Genomic DNA, 24,374 nt, shown 5'->3' with positions numbered 1-24,374 from the left:
CCACATCAGGAGATATTCGTTCAGTTACCAAAAGCTTGGTCAAAGAGGTAGATTTTAAGACGGTCATGTAGAAGGAAAACCAGATAGAGAGGCAAAGAGCTGTAGGGAGAAAATTCCAGAGCTTGGACTAAGGCATGGTGGAGCAATTATAATTCGGAATGCACTGGAAGCCAGAATTGGTGCAAGCCAAGGATGGATTTGAAAACAATCATGAGAATTTTAAATCAATGTTCCTTGACCAGGAGCAAGTGTAGGTCAGTGAGTGCAGGGATGGAAGAGAAACAGGACTTATTGCAAGTTTCACCCTGGTAGCAGAGTTTTGGACAACTTTAGGTTTATGTTATGAAGGGTACAGTGTGGGAGAAGAGCCATGAATTTCAATTGGAATAGTCAATTGTAGAGATAACAAAGGCATAATAGTTTCAGCAGTGGATGAGCTGAGGTAGTGAAGTTGGGTGATGTTATAGAGGTGGCAATAGGGTGATATTGCAGAGATGGTCTTAGTAATGGCATGAGTACAAGTTCGGAAGCTCATCTTGCGATTAAATATGCCACCAAGGTTGCAAACAGAATGGCTTTATCTCAGACTATTGCTAAGGAATGGAGTTGAAGTAGATGCCTAAAAACAGTGGCTTCAAGCATCCCTATAATGGAGGAAATTCCTGCGTGTTCAGTACAAGATGTTGGATAAACAATCTGATAATTCAGTGACCGTGGAGAAGCCTGGTGAGATAGACCTGCACATCAGCAGCATGTGCCTAATAACCTTAAAGACATTTTCTAAGATACAGCATATAGAAAAGTATTACAATCTTGCTAAGATGGATACTAATAATGTAAAAATGTGACTAACGGATGTGATTCGTTGGTTGGTGAAGAATCTTCCATCTCTGGTTCATCACTGTTTTGATTCGGGTATTGTGGAATATTGTTGGGCCAGATAAAATTTATAAAACTTATCACCATCTTTAGCTGCATGAATGCACGCATTGTTGATGTGCTGGGGCATTCAACGATATGAGTGAGATGCTTGCTGTTCTTTGTTATATCAGAAGCTGCTTTGTGGCAGGAAATTAGCTATTTGACAGCTTTTAAGGTTTTGTTCTAAATGTAAAGAATTTATCTCAGAAACTGGACAATTATTCTTGATTGAAAGCACCATGTATTCTTGGGCTGATGTATTTTGTTTTAATAGTTAGTCTTATTTCAAATTTTCCCTAGTTCTTTTATGTCATTGGAAGCATGCTTTGGGCAGACTTGTAGGATGACTGCTGTTCACATCCTGACTGACGTATATGATTGTCATCTTTACTTTGACAGAATTAGTCCAACCTTTGCTGATGCCTACTCAAACATGGGGAACACACTCAAAGAAATGCAAGATGTGCAAGGTGCTTTGCAGTGCTACACAAGAGCAATTCAGATAAATCCTGCATTTGCTGATGCTCACAGCAACCTAGCCTCAATCCACAAGGTAAGGACTAGTGATGTTTGGAGATTGGGGGAAAAAAACATTTTAATCTGACCTAATATGTACATTGGGGAAGTGATTGCTATAATTTACAAGCAAGTCATGTGGATTTAAGTATGCAATTCATGGCAGGTATTTAAGTAGGTATAGTTGTATAAATCTTAGTGATTATTCATGGATTATTCATTTAATCATGCCGGAATTTAAAACACAAATATCATTTTCTGTTACAGGATTCAGGAAATATTCCAGAAGCCATTGCTTCTTACAGAACTGCCTTGAAGCTAAAACCAGACTTCCCAGATGCCTATTGTAATCTGGCACATTGCTTGCAGGTAACTGATATCCCGTGAATTGGTTGCATTTATTTACACGAGCAATGATGAGTTTAGTTTTTCATAGAGCTCATATTAACATATCTCGCACTAAACAGAACGTCTCTAGGTTACACTTGCTGCTGGAATAATTTATTTTCCTGATTACATTTATGCCCTAAAACTGTACAGTATTTTGTACTGCTTCATTCTGTTTGGTTATGCAAAAGATGCATTGTATTTATAGCACAGAAGCAGACCATTTTGACAGTGGTTCCTTAAAGTATTTTCCACATGAACCTCTTCCCACTATTTTTTTATCAAACGTCATCAACATGTCTTTCTGGTCCTTCCTGCCTTGGGAAGGTGATGGCCTAGTGGTATTATCACTCGACCATTAATCCAGAAACTCAGTTAATGTTCTGGGACCTGGGTTTGAATCCCACTACGGCAATTGGTGGAATCTGAATTCAGTAAAAAAAATCCGAATTAAGAATCTACTGATGACCATAAAACGATTGTCAATTGTTGGGAAAACCCATCTTATTTATTAATGTCCATTATGGAAGGAAATCTGCCGTCCTTACCTGGTCTGGCCTACATGTGACTCCAAGCCACAGCAATGTGGTTGACACTCACCTGCTCTCGGGCAACTAGGGATGGGCAATAAATGCTGGCCAGCCAGCGACGCCCATGTCCCACGAAAGAATAAAGAATATCTAGCTTTCCCTTGAACACATCGATACCTGTAACCTTAACTACCATCATTGTTTCATCTACTCCCTGCGGCAGCAAGTTCCATATTCTAATCACTTGTTATATTGTATACTGTGGGGTCAGGTTAACATAACCACTACTGTACAACCAGAAACTGTAAATAGGACATAAATTGTGCTATTGAAATCATACTGCACTCTCATAAGTTACTTACTTTTGAAGTATAGTCCAGTTCTGACGAGGGATAAAAGGCAGAAACAAAAACATGAAACATTAAGTGAGAGTATGTAAGATTGTCAAGCAGGACATGTGATTGCTGGTAGTTGTCACCTTACCCACGAACAAAGTTTCTGATTTTTTTAAGCTTGATTTGAAATTGGCTTTATCTGCAGAGGCAGTAAACATGTTGCCTTCTATAGAAATGCTCCTCTAACCGTCAGCTTAAAAGTGCTTGACAGTGCATAAGCATGATTCACTTCCAAACATAGATTTTAAAATTTTCAAACATGCACAATTCGTGGGCTGGTATTTTGAACTGCCTTGCCATCCCCTTGAATTTCCAGGTGCCTTTGGGCCACCTGGTGCCACTGGCTATGGCCCCTGTTCAGGCACTCTGTCTCCAACAAGGACACCCTGAAAAGCAATCACCATCCTTGCCTGCCTGCCTTGCCCTGGTGAAACCACCCTGACTTACTGCTGGCACTGCCCTTCATTGTTAATCTTTGTGGGAGACTGCTGCAGTCCCAACAGTAGTCAGTGCTTTTGATGTTGTTTGGACTGGAGAGCTGCTGCCCATTTGATTGGCCAGCAGCTCTTGGAGGTGGGATATCTTCCCACATGTGGATGTAAGCCATAGACTTTATAGATTCAAATGTAAAACATAATAGTGTGTCACAAAGCCACGTTGGTGATTGTCAGGCACTGTTTGGTCATGTCTGATGGATTTGTCCTCCATAGTATGTTGCAGTTTAATTGGAATTATGAAGTGCAGCATAATTCTTCTGGATCGTGGCTAATGTTCAGACTTGAAACTTGGAGTAAGTGGTGGGTGGAGGTGGATGAATAAAAAGTGGGCTCTGGAGATAATTTCTGGTCGGAATCCAAAACTGATTTGAAGTACAAGTCTCAGTGCATTCATATATTAGCTTAGTTTAAAGAGTAGGCCTTGGCTACGGTTTGTGATGGTCACATAAACGTGTTCCCTTTGATTCAAAATGTCATATAAAATACTCCAGTATCCAGCTGGTGAAGGATAGAACTGGAGCCGATGATTACACACTTTTATACATGTTATAAGCAAACACTTCCTCACCCAACCACCATGGTTTTGGCCTGTTAATTTATAGAGGTACATGTTAATGTCCCCAATCTGTATGCAAATACACACAATTAATACACGAATCATAGATTCACTTATCACAATAGTGAGATTTTAAAATAATTAAAAACCTTTATTTTCTGTGGAAAAAAATTATATAGTGAGATGCTCTTCCTCTAGGATTGCTAACCGTTCATTTGTACATGCATTGCAACAATTGGAGATTTACAGCCATCCATGCAATTTTGGAAGTTTACTTTCTCTCCATTTGTTTCAAGCTAGCCAAAGGCCAATTTGTAATCTTTTTTCACTCACATTTCGTATAGTGCACTTTATCCCATAAGCAATGTTTATATAACTGTTGAATTATACTATCTTTGAAATAATTCGTTGTATGGAATCTCATTTAAAATTTTTGACATGGAATCCCCCCCCCCCCCCCCCCCCCCCCCCCCCCAAACAAAAGTCAGTGCCCCCCCCCCCCCCCCCCCAAACAAAAGTCAGTGTTTTGGCAGCCAAGGAACATTTTTTTTCCTTTGCAACTTCAGCTAAAGGACACCATTTTTCATTCTGACTCGAGGGGTGGAATTTTCTCTGATATCAGAAAGATCCAATGTCGGGCAAGGAAAGCGGCATTGAGTCTGATGACAGTGGCGGCTTTTTGCACCATATACTGTGGGACTTAAACGACTGGATTGCAGGCAGGGCTTCCATGATGTATTGCTGGTGGGTGGCTTTTAATTCCTACACCTGGTCACCATCTGCGTGTCTTGTAAAGGCATCCCGAGTGCACAGCGACCACACCAGTTAATGTTCTTCACAGGTGCATTGCCTGGCATTACCCTGGCACTTTTCCCTTTTTCTTGCCCTCCCAGGTGGGATATTTATCATTCAAGTACCCACTCTGGGCATTGATGTGGATGTGATACTCTGTCCTGTGTGACATGATCACCACCATTACTGCTGTAACATCTTATATTTCTTGTATGTATAAATAGTTTTGGAAAATGACTTCCCAAAAGTAAGTAATCTCTGTCAAAAACATTTTCTGTATTTTGTCCATTAAGCTGAGGGATAATGGTGCAAGGAATGGAGGAGCTCTGTTATAGACAGTGTTATAGACAGATGCCGGAGTTGGACTGGGGTAAACACAGTAAGAAGTTTAACAACACCAGGTCTTTAGGTCAACACCAGGTCAATACACATCTCTTTAGCCTGTCTTGATACTCTCCCCACTCACATTGTTTGTATCTTAAAGACTTGATTAGCTGTAAGTATTCACATTCCAACCGTTATTCATGTAAATTGGGTTTGTGTCTTTATATGCCCTGTTTGTGAACAGAATTCCCACTCAGCTGAAGAAGGGGCTTGGGGCTCCGAAAGCTTGTGTGGCTTTTGCTACCAAATAAACTTGTTGGGCTTTAACCTGGTGTTGTTAAACTTCTTACTGTATAGACAGTAAAACAAAGGTTTAGGAGACATTCAATTTCTAAGCTTAATGAAGGATTTTGTATATTTCCACCATCATACATTCTCTGTTAAATGCCTTATTTACTATAGCCTCTCCCAATCATAGTCACTTAGACCTTTTTCATAACTTTGTCCCTATGACATAGAATCATCTTGGCCACTCTGACTTTTTCTAATGCATCATTTTGTGAAGTAATTTGACGTAACTATATGCTGCCCTCCACGATGGATTGGTTCAGTGTCTATGTAGCTTATCTTCTGTCTGGATTCAGTGTGGTTGGTACCACATTTCAGACTGTGCATTCTGTAAGCTAGTCCCCTATTTGCCTTTTTGCTCACTGCTTACTACTGCTTTTAGGGTTTGATCAATGTCTACTCTCTGGTTTAACAATTTGCTTCAGTCTGGCCTCAAAATAATGACCATACATATGTACATCATACTTTTCTGTTTTCCCGAGTAAACATTTTAAGGCTTTCAAAGTTAGTGACATTTTTTTCTCTGAAGTATTAAGTCTACTAAAATCCCTATTTTTAATAAAATATTGGATTGCTAACCTAGTCCAGACATTGAGACTTTTGTGATGCTAATGCGAGGACCAGCAATTGTGGAAAATACATTACTGGCATATATGGGCAAGATGTTAGGTTTGTGTGCCCAAATCAGTTCAAAATTACGAATTCAATAAAAGGAGATCTTGGGACATTAATCTGGGCTTGTTGAGTTAAACACCTGTTCTAGCCTTTATTTGAATATTTGGAACAAAAGTTTAAGTGAACTGAATGTCAAAATAATAAAATATCAATGGCAACAACACCTTGTCTCAAATTATAATGCAGCATTTTATGCGAAAAAAGCGTGTCTCCAAGGTAAAGATGGTAGGGCAAAGGATCAGATTGATGACTGCTAAATTGCTTGAGATGGTTTGATTAGGGGTGTTTTTTCTGGGTATACACTAAGGTGGTGAGGGTAGCCTTGCTTATCTGCATTCATTTCATCATTCAGAATGCATATGTCAAATTGCAGTTAAATGTAAAAATACACTTATGTTGTCTCTAGATTGTATGTGACTGGACGGATTATGACGAGCGGATGAAGAAATTGGTCAGTATTGTAGCTGACCAGCTGGAGAAAAATCGACTACCATCAGTGCATCCACACCACAGCATGCTGTACCCATTGTCCCATGCCTTCCGTAAAGCTATTGCTGAGAGACATGGAAATCTCTGTCTTGACAAGGTAGCATATATTTACATATCATGTAATATTTTGCACATCACAACTTATCTTCTATCTCGTACATTAAAGCTTCTTCAGAGCACCCCAAAGCCATAGCAACCTTTGAATGTGTCATCTGGTAGTAAGAATGTGGGGGGGGGGGGGGGGGGCGGTGGTGAGTCTCCCATCCCGCTGCGTCCTTTTGTAGACTCGAGCGGAGGCCATTTCACGGGTTCCCCGCTGGTGCCATGACCTCAGAGTCTCCAGCAGCTGGATTTCTCCGCCACGAATGTTTCACTTCAGTGGGGTTTACTATAGCTCCCCACTTGTGGGGAGCTGGCGGCCCAACCCCGCTGGAATGAAGGGGGCAATCAAGGGCCCCCAAGAGGGTCGGGGGGTACCCCTTGGGCATTGCCAGCCTGGGCCCCTTGGCACTGCCAAGGGACAAAGTGCCAGTGCCTAGGGGGTATCTTGGCATTGCCCATTGGAGATGGGGCAATGGGTGGAGGTTTCCACTGCCACGGGGGGGGGGGGGGGGGGTCGGGTCGCATAGCTGGCGATGCGGGGGTCATGGGGGCTGGCTAGCGATTAGGGGGCAGGCAGTGCAGGGGCTACGGCGCTGACAGATCAGCATGCGCACAGTGGCCTGCTCAACGCAATGCTCTTGGCCTCTCTGGCAGGAATAGGCCCCGCCCACTGATTTTCAACAGGATTCACGCTAGTGCACTCTGCAGTGCACAAGAGTGTGGGAGATTCATTTTGAAACAAAAAAAGAAAAAACAGCGGATTTACTCCCGTTTTTGCACAAATTCGACACTGAATCTTTTTTGGGAGAATCGCCCCCATGATTTCAACACATCTGTTTACTCTGTGTTTTAACCCATTTGTATCTAATTCTATTTTTGTGTGTCTGTCTTTATATTTATCTTATCTCTTCCATAATAATTCTGCTTTTGCTCACATCAGCTTGTTTCTGAACGAATAATCTCACCTTTGAGGCAGAAGATTGTTGCCTCAAGCCACTTAGAATAGAATTCCTACAATGGGGAGGGAGCCATTCCACCCATTGAGCCTGCATTAACAACTAACCCGCCCAGGCCCCTATCCCTGTAACCCCACATAAATACCCCTGACACTCTCTGGGTCAAAACCGAAGGAAATCTACGCAGACATAGGGAGAAAAGTGCAAACTGCACACAGGCAAGGTTGGAATCGAACCGAGGTCCCTGGCGCTGAGAAACAGCTGTCTAACCTCTGCCACTTCCTCAAAATAGTCTGACAGATTTGCCAAACAAGATTCTTGTTTCATCAAATTATGTTGACTCTGCCAAATATGTTTTTCTGAATGTCGTTAGTACTGCTTAATAATCGATTCCAGCACTTTTCTGTTGAATTGTGTCAGACTGATTGGCCTGTGATTTCCTTTCTCTCCCCCACCTCTCTTGATTATCAAAGTTACATTTGCTATCTTCCAATCCACTGGGATTCTTCCAAGTTCCAGCAAATCTGAAACTCCTCTCTATAGCCACCTCTTTTTAAAAAAAAATTGGATGTAGGTTGTCGGGTCCAGGGGATTTATTGTTTTACGGTTGCATTAAGTTCTCCTGTGCTTTTTCTTTAACAAATGGAAACTTAAAGTAATTCATGATTTTGGTCATGCTTTCCTAGTACCTATACCTTCCCCAACCCTTGGACATATTACTCTTCTTGGCAATACGTTAAACCTCCTCATATAGTAATATCCCTAACTCTCTAGTTGGCAGCCACAGTTGGATTTTTTTGTCTCAGTGGAATGTTGAAAATTATGAATATTTCTTTAAATTATCACTTTTGCTCATCTACCATCACACCTTTTGAATCTAATTTCCCAATCTCTTAGCTAACCTGGCTGTTCTACGTTAGTAATTGGCTTTATTTAACTTCAGAACTCTAGTTTTGGACTTGTGTACATTGCCGTCAGAATTTTAGACTGATTTTTATCGTATTCTGATCACTCTTTCACAGAATCCCGTGCAATGTGATTACAAGTTAATCCCTTGGGCCTACGTTTAAAAAATTAATCTGAAGTAGCCTCTTCCCTAGTGATCTCAATGCATTCTATTAACTTATCCTCCAAACTACTTATGCCGATTTGATTTGTCCAGTCTATATGAAGATTAAAGTTCTCTGTGATTATTCCATTTGTTTTATCAAGCAGCTCTTATTTTTTCATTAATAGTTGTAAATTATATTCACACATCTAATTATTTCAATTGATTAGGTTTAGTTGATTGGAATAAAAACCTACCGACTGGAGGCCACTAAACAGGTCTTTCAAGGGGCTGCATTTAGACTTGGGCCTGGAGTAACATTGTGAAAAGATTATTAACATTTGTTCCCACATTCCAGAACTAACCCCTCTCCCCCCAACACACACACACATAGCACACTCTGTAGTAATGTTTACACTTTTTCTTTGCAGATTAATGTCCTTCACAAGCCACCATATGAACATCCAAAAGATTTGAAAGCTAGTAATGGACGTCTGAAAATTGGTTTTGTGAGTTCAGATTTTGGGAACCACCCCACCTCTCATCTGATGCAATCAATCCCTGGGATGCACAATTCTGAAAAATTTGAGGTAATCAGAAGTAATGAACTTTTTTTTTGGGTTAAATTCTAGAATTAGAAGCTTTTTAGATGCATGCTGGTTGTGTTGCCTGTGACCATTTTGTCTTCTGGGTTGTGAAACTGTTTTGTATCCTGGCACATTTGTTTGAATTGTCAAGTGCAACATCCATGTGTGTGTGTGAGAATGAGTTAATTCAGCCTCCAACCAGAGGAGCAAATGCCTCTGTTCGTCGAGATGATGTAATTTTGAGACTTGAGTTTAGTTTTCCAGAAATATAGAACTTTGATTAATTTGGTATTATGCCTGAAATGATCAAGGAAGTTTAAATGCTTGTCAATAAAAGGGAAGTTTTATATTCTGCATTATCTTTTATAGTTGCAGGATGTCCAGTCCTTTCATATACCATCCTGTTTTGATCCCAGTTGATATTAAGGTCCTGGGGGGTGGAGGAAAGGAAAACCCTGGCTTGATAGATCCTAACTGGCATTTTTTTTAAGAAACCATGGAGGATAGTTAGTGAACAGGAGTCTGCTACTGAACCTTTAACCAAAGAATAAAACAAATAATCCCTAATCAGTCTTTACCTTTCCAAATGCATCCTGTCTCTCAAAATCCCCTTGAACAATTTACACACCACTGACATTAGACTCACCAGTCTATAGTTCCCTACCTTTTCCCTGCTGCCTTTGTTAAATATTGGTATAACATTTGCCTCCTTTCATCTTCCGACACCTCACCCAGGGCTGTCGATGAAACAATTATCTCCACTAGGGGCCCCGCAACTACTAGCTGTCCTGTCTACCATCTGCAACACACAAGTCAGGAGTGTTATGGAAAACTGTCGTCTTGCCTGGGTGGATGCTGCTCCGACAACAGTCAAGAAGTTTGAAACCATCTAGGATGAAGGAGCTCGCTTGATTGGTACCCTATCCACCACCTTCAACATTCATGCTCTCCACCACCAATTAACAGTGGTAGCTGTGTGTACAATCTACAAGAGGCACTGCAGCAACTCGCCAAGGTTTCTTCGACAGCACCTTCCACACTTGTGACTGTTACCACCTAGAAAGACAAGGGCAGCAGGTGCACAGAAATACCGCAACCTGCAAGTACCCTCCTAAGCCATATACCACCCTGACCTGGGACTATGTTGTCATTCCTTCACTGTCACTGGGCCAGAATCTTGGATATCTCTTAACAGCACTGAATGTATCTACAGTGCAGTGCAGCACTGTGGATGTACCAACAGTACAGTGTGGTGATTCACCACCCTCTTGAGGGCAGTTATGAGTGGACAACAATTGCTGGCCTTGCTGGCAAGACCCATATACCCTGAATGATTACTTGAAACAAAAAAAACAGCTTTGTCCCTTTTGTTGCAAGCTAAGATCTAGCTTTTTTTTTTAAAGAAAAAATATTTTATGGCTTTAGTAGTAGTCTTCACTGGAACTGCAGAACATGTAGGTAGATTATCACAGTAAAAGTTTGAAGTTTATTTATTAGTCACAAGTTGGCTTGCGTTAACACTGTTAACTGTGGGAGGAAACGGGAGCACCTGGAGGAAACCCACACAGACATGGAGAACGTGCACACTCCACACAGACAGTGACTCAAGCCGGGAATCAAACCCAGGTCCCTGGAACTGTGAGGCAGCAGTGCTAACCACTGTGCCACCCTCTAGAAGTTTTTCAGAGACCTATGTATTTTGCTGGCTTCGTGCAGGAAATTTCTCTTTTATTAATACAGTTCAGCAAATACAAAGAACTTGTGCAAGACAGTAATTCTGGTTTGAAGACTTACTTTATTGCCCAGGCCTGGTTCCACCATGGAGGAAGAGCATTTTGAGACAGCTCAAATTGCATTATCAAGATATTTTGCAATTATACTCCTTCAGAAGTCATCTGCCCACTTACTTATTCCATCTTAATAGTATGGACAAATCATGTTAGTATGGATTATTTACCTTGGCCAATTACATCCTACTCTCTGGCAGCATGAGAATTCATTGGTCTGTAGAATCCAGAAGCTCCCGCCCACTTGTCTTTTAGCAATTTCAATTGCGTAGGTAATAGAGTTCAAAGGTACCTTTTCCACTGTCTCTATTACGTAGGTCGTAGAGTTCAAATGTTCTCATTCTCACTGATGGCTAAGCACTTCTTATGTGTAGAAATTGAATTGGCCCATTCATGTTAGTGTCTGGGAACTTGTAACCTATACTGATAAAAACTGTGCTCTGTGGCTTGAAGAATGTGGTTCACCTCACTGAGCTTTCATCCCATTATGCCTTGGGACAGTCTGTATTTTGGCCAAGGTGTACAGAATATTTCAAAAATACATAAAATCTCTAACTGTGTTTGTGTTTCTATGCAACTGTACCTCTAATTCTAGGTATTTCATACTTTTCCAGTATTATGTTCATTTCTAAATTAGGTAACCCCGATTTTTAGTACCAGGTTATCCTAATTTCCTCTAACATCTAAATTGAATTTCATTTTGCATTTCTCTATGGACATGAATGGAAAATCTGTGCTTAATTTGTAAGTAAAAGCAGCTAGAATGAAAGAATATAATATTTGAAGACACTAAAGCTAATAGTGATAAATGCATCGTTATGAAACAATAATCTTTTGAATTAATACCATTATTTTATGGTGACTAATTTGGTTCATTCTTGCCTATAGTTGCTTCTGTTAAAATGTGCATTGTGATTGCCTATGCAATTCTCTGTGATCCATCCATTTTCTGAAGTTTTGAACTCATTGTGAAAACTGCAAAAGTGGTTGAAAATCATGGGTGCGCTAGGGCTTAATGTTAGTTCAAACCTATTTTATTAATAGTAGTCTTTGTGACATTGGGGATTACATTTAGGCCTTGTATTTTTCCAGTAAATCCTTAAATGGAGTGGAAGAAAATGAAGAAAAGCAGAGTATGGGCTGGAGTCGGCCCTCAGTACAGCAGTGCTGGGAGCAGCACAATTGCTCCCACTGGCTTCAGGGAAACCATTTTAAAACGTTCCTTATGATTTCTTCAGCTTTCATGTTGAGATGTATGTATTAGAAACCCTACAGTGCAGAAAGAGACCATTTGGCCCATCGAGTCTGTACCGACCACAATCTCACCCAGGCCCCTACATATTTACCCACTAATCCCTCTAATCTACGCATCTCAGGACACTAAGGGGCAATTTTAGCACGGCCAATCAACCTAACCCGCACATCTTTGGACTGTGGGAGGAAACCGGAGCACCCGGAGGAAACCCACGCAGACACGAGGAGAATGTGCAAACTCCACACAGACAGTGACCCAAGCCGGGAATTGAACCCAGGTCCCTGGAGCTGTGAAGCAGCAGTGTTAACCACTGCTACCGTGCCACCTGCACTATGTGTCAGTTTTAGCTGAAAATTGAAGCATACTGTCCATACAGCGAATGTGGTCTGTGCTATGATTCAGGGTTTCTGATCAGGTCCAGCATTTAAAATTAGTTTGACTTCCTTGTTCACGCGGAATTGAAACTAAACATGACATTTATGAAGCAACTTAATGTAGTGTTTTGTTCAGTGTATCAAATTATTTTTGTACTTTGTCTATTGTCTGGCAGGTTTTTTGCTATGCATTGAGTTCTGATGATGGTACTAATTTTCGTGTGAAGGTGGTTGCTGAAGCGAATCATTTTGTGGACCTATCCCAGGTAAGAGCAAGTGGCATGTACATTTCGGGCACAATAATATTGATCAGGAATTTATACATTTCCATCATAGCTTATTTCTGCTGCTTATTGTCCAGATCTTGATCTGTGAGATTTGTAGTCCAGGGCTTAATTTTTAGCCCAGGAAAGGCAGGGTAGTCTTAACAACTGCTGCTTGAAAATTGCATCACAGATAGGATTGTTTTCCTTGCAACATGGAATGCTGAAGGGTGAACTAACAAGGTGTACAAAACTGATGAAATAGACAGAAAAGATTTGTTTCCCCGAGCTGAGGGGTCAGTTACCAGGGAGCATAGATTTAAGGTGATTGGGAGAAGAAGTAGAAGGCACACGAGGCAAAACATTTTCACCTAGAGAGTGGTGGGTGTTTGAAATTTATTGCCAGAATTGGTGGTGGAGGCAGAAACATTCAATTCATTGATCTAAGTAAGAAAGATACTATTTTCCCAAACACAAGGCTATCCCTGATCAATCCGTGCCTTCTAAGTGTCAGTTTATCCTGTCTCTTCGACAAATTATTGGAATCAATTCTATGACCCAAGTCAGACTTTCTGGCTTATCCCCTGTATAATGGTACAATGTTTGCTAACCACCAATCCTCTAATACCTCATCAGTATCTACTGGGGATTGGAAAATGATCCTCAGCATTTCTTGTTTCCCTCTCTGGCTTCCTTTAACAGTCAGGATACAATTTGGATATAATTCATCCAACCTTGGTGATCTACCTGCCTTCAAGGCTGTTAGTGCCTCCAGCACTTCCTCTGTCATTATGCTAGCCTTATTGTATCCAATATTTCACACCACCTCTTTAACTAGGATGATCCCTCTCCCTGGTGAGGACTGAGACAATACTCATCGAGAACCCAGCCCGCATCTTCTGCATCAATTCATAAATTACCATGTGCACTCTGAGCCCTGCCCTTTCCTTAGTTATTTTCTTGCTGTTAATGGTATAACACCTTTTGGGTTTTTGATGTTACCTGCCAGTATTTTCTTGTATTCTCTCTTGAGAGTCATAGAGCAATACAGCACAGATCAGACCCTTCAGCCCAACCGGTCCATGCCAACCATGGTGCCCTCCCAGCTAGTCCCAATTGCAAATGTTTGGCCCATATCCCTCTATTGAGCCAACACAGCAGGAAACAAAGACCAACACAAAATCATAATTGAAACCCAAAATGATCTTTGTTCTACAGTCCGACTCAAGAACAGCTTCTTCCCTGCTGTCATCAGACTTTTGAATGGACTGACCTCACATTAAGTTGATCTTTCTCTACACCCTAGCTATGACTGTAACACTACATTCTGCACTCTCTCCTTTCCTTCTCTATGAATGGTACGTTTTGTCTGTATAGTGCGCAAGAAACAATACTTTCACTGTATACTAATACTTTCATAAGAACATAAGAAATAGGAGCAGGAGTAGGCCATCTGGCCCTTCGAGCCTGCCCCGCCATTCAACAAGATCATGGCTGATCTGAAGCGAATCAGTTCCACTTACCCGCCTGCTCCCCATATCCCCTAATTCCCTTATCAATCAGAAAACTATCTACCCGTGATTTAAACATATTCAACGAGGAAGCCTCCACCACTTCAATGGGCAGAGAATTCCAGAGATTCACTACCCTCTGAGAGAAGAAGTTCCCCCTCAACTCTGTTCTGAACCGGCCCCCCCTTATTTTGAGGCTGTGCCCTCTAGTTCTGGTTTCCCTTCTAAGTGGAAAGAATCTCTCCACCTCTACCCTATCCAGCCCCTTCATTATCTTATATGTCTCTATAAGATCACCCCTCATCCTTCTAAACTCCAACGAGTACAGACCCAATCTGTTTAATCTCTCCTCATAAGCTACACCCCTCATCTCCGGTATCAACCTGGTGAACCTTCTCTGCACTCCCTCCAAGGCCAATATATCCTTTCGCAAATAAGGGGACCAAAACTGCACACAGTACTCCAGTTGCAGCCTCACCAGTGCCTTGTACAGTTGCAGCAAGACCTCCCTGCTTTTATATTCTATCCCCCTCGCGATAAAGGCCAACATTCCATTCGCCTTCTTGATCACCTGCTGCACCTGCAGACTGAGTTTTTGCGATTCGTGCACAAGGACCCCCAGGTCCCTCTGCACAGTCGCACGATGTAATTTTTCTCCATTTAAATAATATTCCAATTTACTATTATTTCTTCCAAAGTGGATAACCTCACATTTGCTAACGTTATATTCTATCTGCCAGATCCTCGCCCACTCGCTCAGCCTATCCAAATATCTCTGCAGACTTTCCGCGTCCTCCACGCAATTCGCTTTCCCACTCACCTTCGTGTCATCAGCAAACTTGAATACCCTAGATTCAGTCCCCTCCTCCAGATCATCTATGTAAATGGTAAACAATTGAGGCCCCAGCACCAATCCCTGCGGCACGCCACTGGTCACCAACTGCCAACCAGAAAAGCACCCATTTATCCCAACTCTCTGCTTCCTGTTAGATAGCCAATCCCCAATCCACGCCAACACCTTACCCCTAACTCCGTGTACCCCAATCTTCTGCAGCAACCTTTTGTGAGGCACCTTATCGAACGCCTTCTGGAAATCTAAAAACACCACATCCACCGGTTCCCCTCTGTCAACCGCACTAGTGACATCTTCATAAAAGTCCAGTAGATTCGTCAAACACGACTTTCCCTTCATGAATCCATGCTGCGTCTGCTTGATCGAACCATTCTTATTCAGGTGCTCTGTTATTTCCTCTTTAATAATGGACTCTAGCATCTTCCCAACTACGGACATTAAGCTAACCGGCCTGTAGTTACCCGCCTTTTGTCTACTTTCTTTTTTAAACAGCGGCGTAACAGTAGCTGTTTTCCAGTCAGCCGGCACTACCCCAGAGTCCAGCGAATTTTGATAAATACTATCATTGTATACTAATACATGTGACAATAAATGAAATCAGAGTACTCCTGTGTAAAGACTATGTATTATTAAAAGAGCAGGGATATCATCATGATACATGTAGATGTGTCGCTGGTATATAGAACAAGCAAACTGCAGTGTAAACAGGCTGAATCCAGAGACTGTGAAGGACTGTGCAGCTTGAGATCACAAATGACCTCCCTTCCAAATATACTGAGTATGGTCTCATATCTTTGAATCACTTATGGGACTTTTTTGGTTTATATCTATTAAGTGATTACCTATCTTCCTCTATCCTTTTTGCCTTCTAATAGACTGGATGTTCTGGAAATTTAATTCTCTAAGTTAGGCAGCTGCTACCTGAATGATGTAGGATTGAGTCAGAAACATATTTGTATAATTTGAAGGTTAAACATTTTATTGCACCAGGGATTGTTAAGCCTTCTGAATACTGTTATCCCTGAGAATGCTGTCATTTTTTGCATTTCCTATAGAATGCATTTTCTTGTTGCATTTTTGTGCAGATCCCATGCAACGGCAAAGCAGCCGATCGTATTCATCAAGATGGAATTCACATTCTTGTTAACATGAATGGGTACACTAAAGGAGCACGGAATGAACTGTTTGCTCTCCGTCCAGCACCTATACAGGTCTGTAACCAATTAATTCATTTGTGTTTATGTTGTAAATAAATAAAGGTAGACAAATTGTTAAATAATCTGCAGAACACAGTGTGTCAGTTCAATTCTAAAATTCAACAATCCAGTGATCTTTCTCTATACTTAACTCCGACTGTAACACTACATTCTGCACCCTCTTCTTTCCTTATCAATGTTATGCTTTGTATAGCGTGCGAGAAATAATACTTTTCACTGTACACTAATACATGTGACAATAATAAATCCAATTTCCTTATCATTCTTAATTACGATGTTTGCCTTGGTGTATTTGAGCCCTGCTTGATATTAAGCTGAGTCTCCTGAAAATTGTAGCTGTCCCCCTCCCCACTTCAACTGTGTTTTACCAAATCTATCATCTTTGTCTTCACAACTTCCCAGGATTTTGCTCCAGTGCTACTTGTCTCCTGGAATCTAAGATATGCAAACTCCAAGCCATCCAGAACTCTTCACCCACCTTCCCAGTGCATTGATTTCAAAATGACATCTTTATCTTTGCATTCTTGTATGGCTTTTGCTGCTCCTTAACTCCTTGGTTCCAACTTGTAACCTCAAGTCCAGAGTGTAGTGCTATTTACTTCCTTGTAAAATTCTGCTAGCTTAACCCTCTGTTCTACAATTCTCTCACAGAGCTAGGTCTGACTCTTAATTTCTGTTCATTTTTAACATTGCCTCCTTTTCCTCGCATGTCCTGCCTTCTTTGTGTCCCAATTCCTGCTCTATCTAATCTGATATATAATTCAAAAATAAATCCCATTCTGCTGACAACACCCAGCTCCATCTCACTGCTTTTTAAATTTCCGTGCTATCTCTAATTTGATCCAATCCCAGTCTGACACCTAGTGCTGAATGAGCAGAAATGTCTTCCAACTAAGCATTGCGATGGAAGGCAATAGCTTATTGCCTGGCCATGAAGCTATTTGGAATCAAATGATAACAGGGTGTTTAGAAAATCAAAATGCAGTCAAGTAGAGAAAACATGGTTAATCAAAGGGAAAAATTGTCTGACAAATTTATTAGATCATTGAAGGTGTAACGAACAAGGTGGATAAAGGAGCCAGTCGATGTCGTGTACTTGGATTTCCAAAAGGCATTTTGTGAGATGCCACACAAAAGGTTAATAAACAGGATTTTTTCTTAGGGTCATGAGTCTTTGGAAATCTCTACCTGATAAGATGGTAGAAGCAGAGTCTTTGTTTTTTAAGGCAAAGCTAAATGGGTTATTGGTAAGCAAGAGGGTGATGGGTTATTGGGGGTGGGTGGGATACAGATTTGAGGTTACTATCAGATCAGCCATAATATTAAATGAATAGCAGTATCGAGGAGTTGAATACCCTACTCTTTGTTCGTATATGGTTGGGGGTAATGTATCAACATACAGGATTTAGTTACTGATGGGAAAGAGAGAATCAGGATAAATGGATCATTTTGAGATGGCAAACAGTATTGAGTGGATCAATGCTGGGGTGTCAATGATTTATAGTCTACTATTGACCTGGATGAAGGGGCATAGTTTATTGTAGCCAAATTTGCTGGTGACAAAGATAGGTGGGAAAGCAAATTGTGAGAAGAATGCAGTCTGCGAAGGGATATCGATAAGTTAAGTGAGTGGGCAAAACTTTTGCAGATGGAGTGTAAGATGGGAAAATGTGATTGTCCACTTTGGTGGGAAGAATAGAAAAGTAGAACACTATTTCAATGAAGAAACTGCAGAATGCTGTGGTATAAAGTGATTGGGGTGTCCTCGTACATGAATCATAAAAAAATAGCATGTGGATACAAGTAATTAGGAAGACAATTGGAATATTGGCCTTTATTGTAAGGGGGATACAACATAAAAATAAGGAAATCTTGCTACAACTATATAGGCCCACACCAAGCGTAACACACCTAGTGTACTGTGTGCAGTTTGAGGGTTATGGGGGACAGGCAAGAGGAATTGAAACTGTGCTCAGATGATACCTGATCCTATTTATTGCTGAGTAGGCTCATTGGGCCAAATGGCCTACGGCTCCTATTTCTGATGTTTGTATGTTTTCGGCCCCCACCTCAATCCCCATCTCTGATCCAACAGCTCCATCCCTCTCTGGCAACTGTCTGAAACTGAATCAAACTGCTCACAACCTTGGTGTTGTACTTAACCCCAAGATGGATTGCCAACCACATACCTACATCATCACCATGACCCATAACTTCTACCAACTATGCCATGTCTCAGCATATCTGCTGACAAAATCCTTCTCTATGCCTTTGTCACCTTCAAACATGACTATTATAAAAGCACTTCTGTTCAGTCTCCCTTGTTTGACCCTCCCCAAATTTAAAGTTATGCAAAACACTGCTGCCCCAGTTTTAATTATACCAAGTCCCATTCACTCATCACGCCTGTACTTATTCAACTACATTGGCCTCTAGTCTAGCAATGTCTCAATTTTAACGTTCTCAACTTGTTTCCAAATCCCTGCCCAAGTCATCCTACAACTGAGATCTCTGCAGTCCACCCAATTCTTGTTTCTTTGTGCATCTCAGATTTTTATTGCTCCACCATTGGCAGCTGTGTCTTCAGGTGTCTTGACCCAAGATTTCCTTTAACTAAACCTCTTGTCTCTCTAGCTCCTTCCTTTTAAGATACTCCCTAAAACCTATCCCTCTGACCAATCTTTTGTCATGTGTCCTAATCTTGTGCCATGACTTTCCAATTTTTTTTCTTGATGCTCCTCATTTATAAACAACTTTAACACAGTGAGATGCCTAAGCATTTTAGGCATCTCACTGTGTTAAAGTTGTTTATAAATCCAAGTTGATGATGATGAAGCGCATTGGAGCATTTTGCTCAACAAAAGTAAGCGCTGTTTCTTTGAATGAGAGTATTTATCTTGCAGTGAAGGAATTGCCACATCCTGCTTCCGTTTTCTACATAGTTCATGCACAGCAATCTAAATGTTTAGCGAGTAGTCAGATTTGTGTTAGTCACTGTTCTGTTCACTACTTGATATTCTAATGAATAAACATTGGACATATTGAACTGTGCAATTTTATGTGAAGGCGAGTGTTATATTGAAGTACAGCTTTACTTTCCCAGGCAATGTGGCTTGGTTATCCTGGAACAAGTGGAGCCCCATTCATGGATTACATTATAACTGATAAGGAAACATCACCACTTGACCTGGCAGAGCAGTACTCAGAAAAGCTGGCTTACATGCCCAACACCTTCTTTATTGGAGACCATGCCAACATGTTCCCACACCTGAAGGTAATGTGTTAAGCTTCCCTCTGCGTGTCCATTATCGGGTATCCTTGGAACATCATGGTTGAGTTGTTCGGTAAATGATACCTTTCCACATTATCCACCTAGCTGTGAAAGTCACTTATCAACTGAGTAAAAATGTCCATGGTCACAATTATTACTTCTGCTATAGTTATACTAGAGAGCAATAAACTTCCATTTCGAAGAGCAAAGGCATGGGAACACCACAAAGTTCTGTTCCAAGTCGTACCATCCTCACCTGGAGCTATATTGTTGTTCCTTCACTTGGTCAAAATCCTGAAACACATTTCCAAATAGCACTGTGGGTGTACCTACACTGCATGGATTGCAGTGATTCAAGGAACATAGAAAACATAGAAAGCAGGAGCAGTGGTAGGCCATTGGCCTTGTGAGCCTGTTCCACCATTCGTTATGATCATGGCTAATCATCCAATTCAGTAACTTGTTCTGGCTTTCTTCCCAAATCGATTGATCCTTTATCCCTAAGAGATATATTTAGCTCCTTGAAAACAAAATATTTGGTCTCAACTGCTTTCTGTGGTAGAGAATTCCACAGGCCACCACTCTGGGTATGTTTGTATGAGATTCCCTCTCATTCTTCCAAACTCAAGCAGACATAATCCTAACAGACTTGATCTCTCCTCGTATGCAAGTCCTGTCATCCCAGGAATCAGTGTGATAGACCTTCACTGTACTGTCTCCATAGCAAGAACGTCTCTCCTCAGATATGGAGATCAAAACTGTACAAGATGTTCCAAGCATGATCTCACCAAGCCCTGTATAACTGCAGCAAGACATACCTGTTCCTGAACTCTAATCCCCTTGCTACGAACGCCAATATACCATTTGCCACCTTCATCACCTGCTCCGTCTGAATTCCTACCTTCACTGGTGTACAAAGACATCCAAGCTGAGTTGCGCATTACCCCCTCTCAATCTAGTCATTCAGATAATCTGCCTTCCTCTTTGTTATCAAAGTTCACATTTATTCATGTTATACTGCATTTGTCCACTGTTTGCCAAAATTACACTGAAGCATCTCCATCTCCCTCAGCTCACCCTCCCAGCCAACTTTGTGTCATCTGCAAATTTGGAGATATTACATTAAGTTTCTATATCAATATATATTGTAAGTAGCTGGGATCCTCGCACTGATTCCTGTGGAACCCCACCGGTCACTGCCTGCCACTTGGAAACAACCCATTTATTCCTACTCATTGTTTCTTGCCTGCCAACCAATTTTCTATCCATCTCAAAACATTACTCCCAATCTTGTGCGCTTTAGTTTTACATGCTAATCCTTTATGCTGGACCTTGTTGAAAGCCTTCTGAAAGTCCAAATAAACCACATCCACTGATTTCCCCCTCAGCAACTCTACATCCTTGAAGAATTTCATAATTTGTCAAGCATGATTTCCCTTCTATAAATCCTTATTGACTGCCCGATCCTGCCACTGTTTTCCAAGTGTTCTGCTATTGCACCACCTTCTCCAAGGCAATTGAGGATGGATGACAAATGCTGGTTTTGCCTACGACATTTGCACCTTGGAAACAAATAAAAGAAAAGCATAACTTCAAATGTGTTTTTCAACTTGCCCAGTGAATTAATGGATACATAATATCCTTTTTGCAGTGACAGTGTATTCCTGAGATTCTAGAAATACATTGGAAATCTTATTGGGAAGAAGGCAAACATCTGAGTGCATTCCATTTGATTCAGTAGAGCCCAACAAGTAGCGATAATTTTAGACCATCATGGTGATAACAATTAGTTATAACCCCAACTCTAGTGTGGATTTCTCTGGACCTTTAACGATAGCAGGTTAATCTGTTTATTTCCTGGTGTCGTGTCGAATACACTTTGTACTGAACGATGCTGTCCCATTAATGTTGTGGGCATATATGTAAATCATGAAATTAGTGCACATCTCCAGGCTATCAGTGATTTGACAGTTTGTATTGTATATATTTCACCTGTCATATTGGCAGTAGTATAAACTATTTATTCTTCCAAACAGTCTGACTTCATATATCACACCAAATTATTTCTACATTTATGCAGAATAGAATGGTCAAGCGTAACATTTATCATACAGGGAACTACACTAGAAACATTGTAAAATGCGGGAAGCAATTCACAAAAACCCAGTGCTGCACAAATAGAGCAACTTGATTTAACAAAAGGTTTCTCACTTTGAAGTATGTGGATGCAGTTTTCAAGAATCTGGTTTTCTTAATTATTGCTGGAAATCCCTTATTTTGTGATCCTGGATACAGACTTGGAGGAGATAATGGAAGAAAAGAACGTGGGGCTTCTGTGTTATGTTCACTTTGTCCTTGGTGGTAACATAGCAACAGGAGTAGACCATTCAGCCTGTCGAACCAGCATTTAATACAGTCAGAGCTGATTGGACACTTCAATGCCTTTTACATCCACACTCCCTCTGGAATTATGCTTCCCAAATAATTGGGCTGTCATTGGGACTTTAATTTGTTGCTACTCGTAATTAATCTTCCTGACCCCAGATATACCTACGGTTGTATATTGTCTTATATTCTAAACCCAATGCAGTCTGTTGGTATAATTTAGACAACAAAATACTAGGTATGGTCCAATGTTGCCAGCCCACCAAAGACAGTATTTTGTGAATTGTTAGGTTTGGCAAACATTAAAAGTTGCTGTCAGCCTGACTTCTAATGCTGTGATATAATAAAAACACATTCACAGCTATCACTGTAGCTGATTTCTTAGAACAGGTAACACAAAGAATAAAGCCATCAAATTATGCTGCACAAAAAGCAGCCATTCAGTCTATCATGCTTGTGCGAGCTCTTTGAAAGCGTTTACAGTTAGTCACATTGTCTCCCACCTGTACTTTCCCCATAACTCTGATTCTAGCTGTTGATATTTTGAGATATTATCCTACACAAGATGAAGGGGTATGTCATTAATTTGTGTTTAGGCAATTGTTAATATTGCATATTAATGTGAAAGTGATTGCATCTGTTAATTAAACAGCCTGATCCATTGTGTAGAAGCAAGTGCATCTCAGAAACAGGTGGTTTTCTTTACAGGTCTAATGCTTTGTAAATGTTTTTTTTCTTGCTTTAGAAAAAGGCTGTGATTGATTTCAAGTCAAATGGACACATTTACGATAATAGAATTGTTCTGAATGGTATTGATCTGAAGGCGTTCCTGGATAGCCTGCCTGATGTCAAAGTAGTGAAGGTAAGAATGGAAGCACTATAGTATGTAAATGGAGCTGCATGGCTTTGGATAGTTACACCGAGCCAAGTTGAATTTAACACTAATGGGAATATGCATGATCTTTGGTTTTGGTCCTGAAACTGGCTGGGGAGCAGCCTTTTATAATGTAGAAAACTAATTAAAAGTTTACGCAGCAGTCCTTTCTGTTTTGATATCAGTGAAGATTGAGTTTGCTATTATAGAATCATAGAATCCCTACAGTGCAGAAAGAGGCCATTCAGCTCATCGGGTCTGCACCAACTCTGAGCATCTTACCCACATCCCCCCCTACACTCCACGCAACCCTGTCCTATCACCATAACCCTGTACATTTCCCCACTAATCCCCCTAACCTAAACACCTTGGACACTAAGGGGCAATTTAACATGGCTGATCCATGTAATCTGTACAGCTTTGGAAGATGGGAGGAAACCGGAGCACCCGGAGGAAACCCACGCAGGTGAGGGAGAACGTGGAAACATTACACAGATAGTCACCCAAGGGTTGAATCAAGCCCCGGTCTGTGGCACTGAGAGGCCAACACAGTAGGAAGTCTCCCAACACCAGGTTAAAGTCCAACAGGTTTATTTGGTAGCAAAAGCCACTACTTTTCGGAACGCTGCTCCTTCGTCAGGTAAGTGGGAGTTCTGTTCACAAACAGGGCATATAAAGACACTTTATATGCCCTGTTTGTGAACAGACCTTTCACTTACCTGACGAAGGAGCAGCGCTCCGAAAACTAGTGGCTTTTGCTACCAAATAAACCTGTTGGACTTTAACCTGGTGTTGTGAGACTTCTTACTGTGTTTACCCCAGTCCAACGCTGGCATCTCCACATCAGCACTGTGAGGCAGCAGTGCTAACCACTGCCACTTCATTGGGAGTTGCCCTCTCTAGGGTTACTTGAAATTTCTTGTCCATTGCCATTGTTTTTCTTGCAGTTACAACTTTAAATGGCATTGCCCCTTTAACTTTTTTTTTTGCAGGCTGTCTACGGCAGTTAGTTTCTACTCTTAATTTCCCGTGCCTTTTTTTTTTTAGGACCACCGCAGCCATGGACCTTTTTTTAAACAAATCACTGTGGCATTTTCTCCTCTTGTCTTGATTTCCATTTTTTTTAAATTTCGTAGCTTTTTTCCTGGTAATCAGCCACTTTGGTGTTTTTAACTTTTAAAACTTCAAAACAGCAGCTATAAATTATTATCACTAAGGTTTTGCTGAAATATTACAGATGATTATTTTAGAATACTTTTCCTTTTACTAATTTTCACTGACCACAGCATATTACATTTACTTCATTTCTAACGATGCTAACTGCAACAAATCGCTAATAACATTTGCAACATAGCAGTGGGCCATTCTACCTAATCACTTTGTGTTGGTGTTTATCCTCAACCCAAATCATCTGACTCCCATGTCCCAACACTCTTCCTATAGCCAAGAATACCCTTTTCA

The 24,374-nt window shown here is 40.9% G+C and overlaps 1 protein-coding gene across 2 annotated transcripts in view; it reads left to right on the top strand.

The window, feature by feature from the left end:
* LOC144492892 (UDP-N-acetylglucosamine--peptide N-acetylglucosaminyltransferase 110 kDa subunit) overlaps window positions 1–24,374 on the top strand; it is a 71,823-nt gene that overhangs the window by 32,316 nt on the left and 15,133 nt on the right. For both annotated transcript variants that reach the window (XM_078211475.1, XM_078211474.1), the window contains exons 10-17: window positions 1,321–1,474; window positions 1,705–1,806; window positions 6,348–6,527; window positions 8,968–9,126; window positions 12,716–12,805; window positions 16,252–16,377; window positions 19,487–19,657; window positions 22,785–22,901. In XM_078211475.1, coding sequence (XP_078067601.1) covers window positions 1,321–1,474; window positions 1,705–1,806; window positions 6,348–6,527; window positions 8,968–9,126; window positions 12,716–12,805; window positions 16,252–16,377; window positions 19,487–19,657; window positions 22,785–22,901 — 1,099 coding nt within the window. The remainder of the gene's footprint in view (window positions 1–1,320; window positions 1,475–1,704; window positions 1,807–6,347; window positions 6,528–8,967; window positions 9,127–12,715; window positions 12,806–16,251; window positions 16,378–19,486; window positions 19,658–22,784; window positions 22,902–24,374) is intronic.

The sequence above is a fragment of the Mustelus asterias genome, chromosome 4, assembly GCF_964213995.1.
Source record: "Mustelus asterias chromosome 4, sMusAst1.hap1.1, whole genome shotgun sequence".
NCBI lineage: Eukaryota > Metazoa > Chordata > Chondrichthyes > Carcharhiniformes > Triakidae > Mustelus > Mustelus asterias.
The sequence above is the reverse complement of the archived record's forward strand: the minus strand, read 5'-3'. Positions and strand labels throughout refer to the sequence as shown.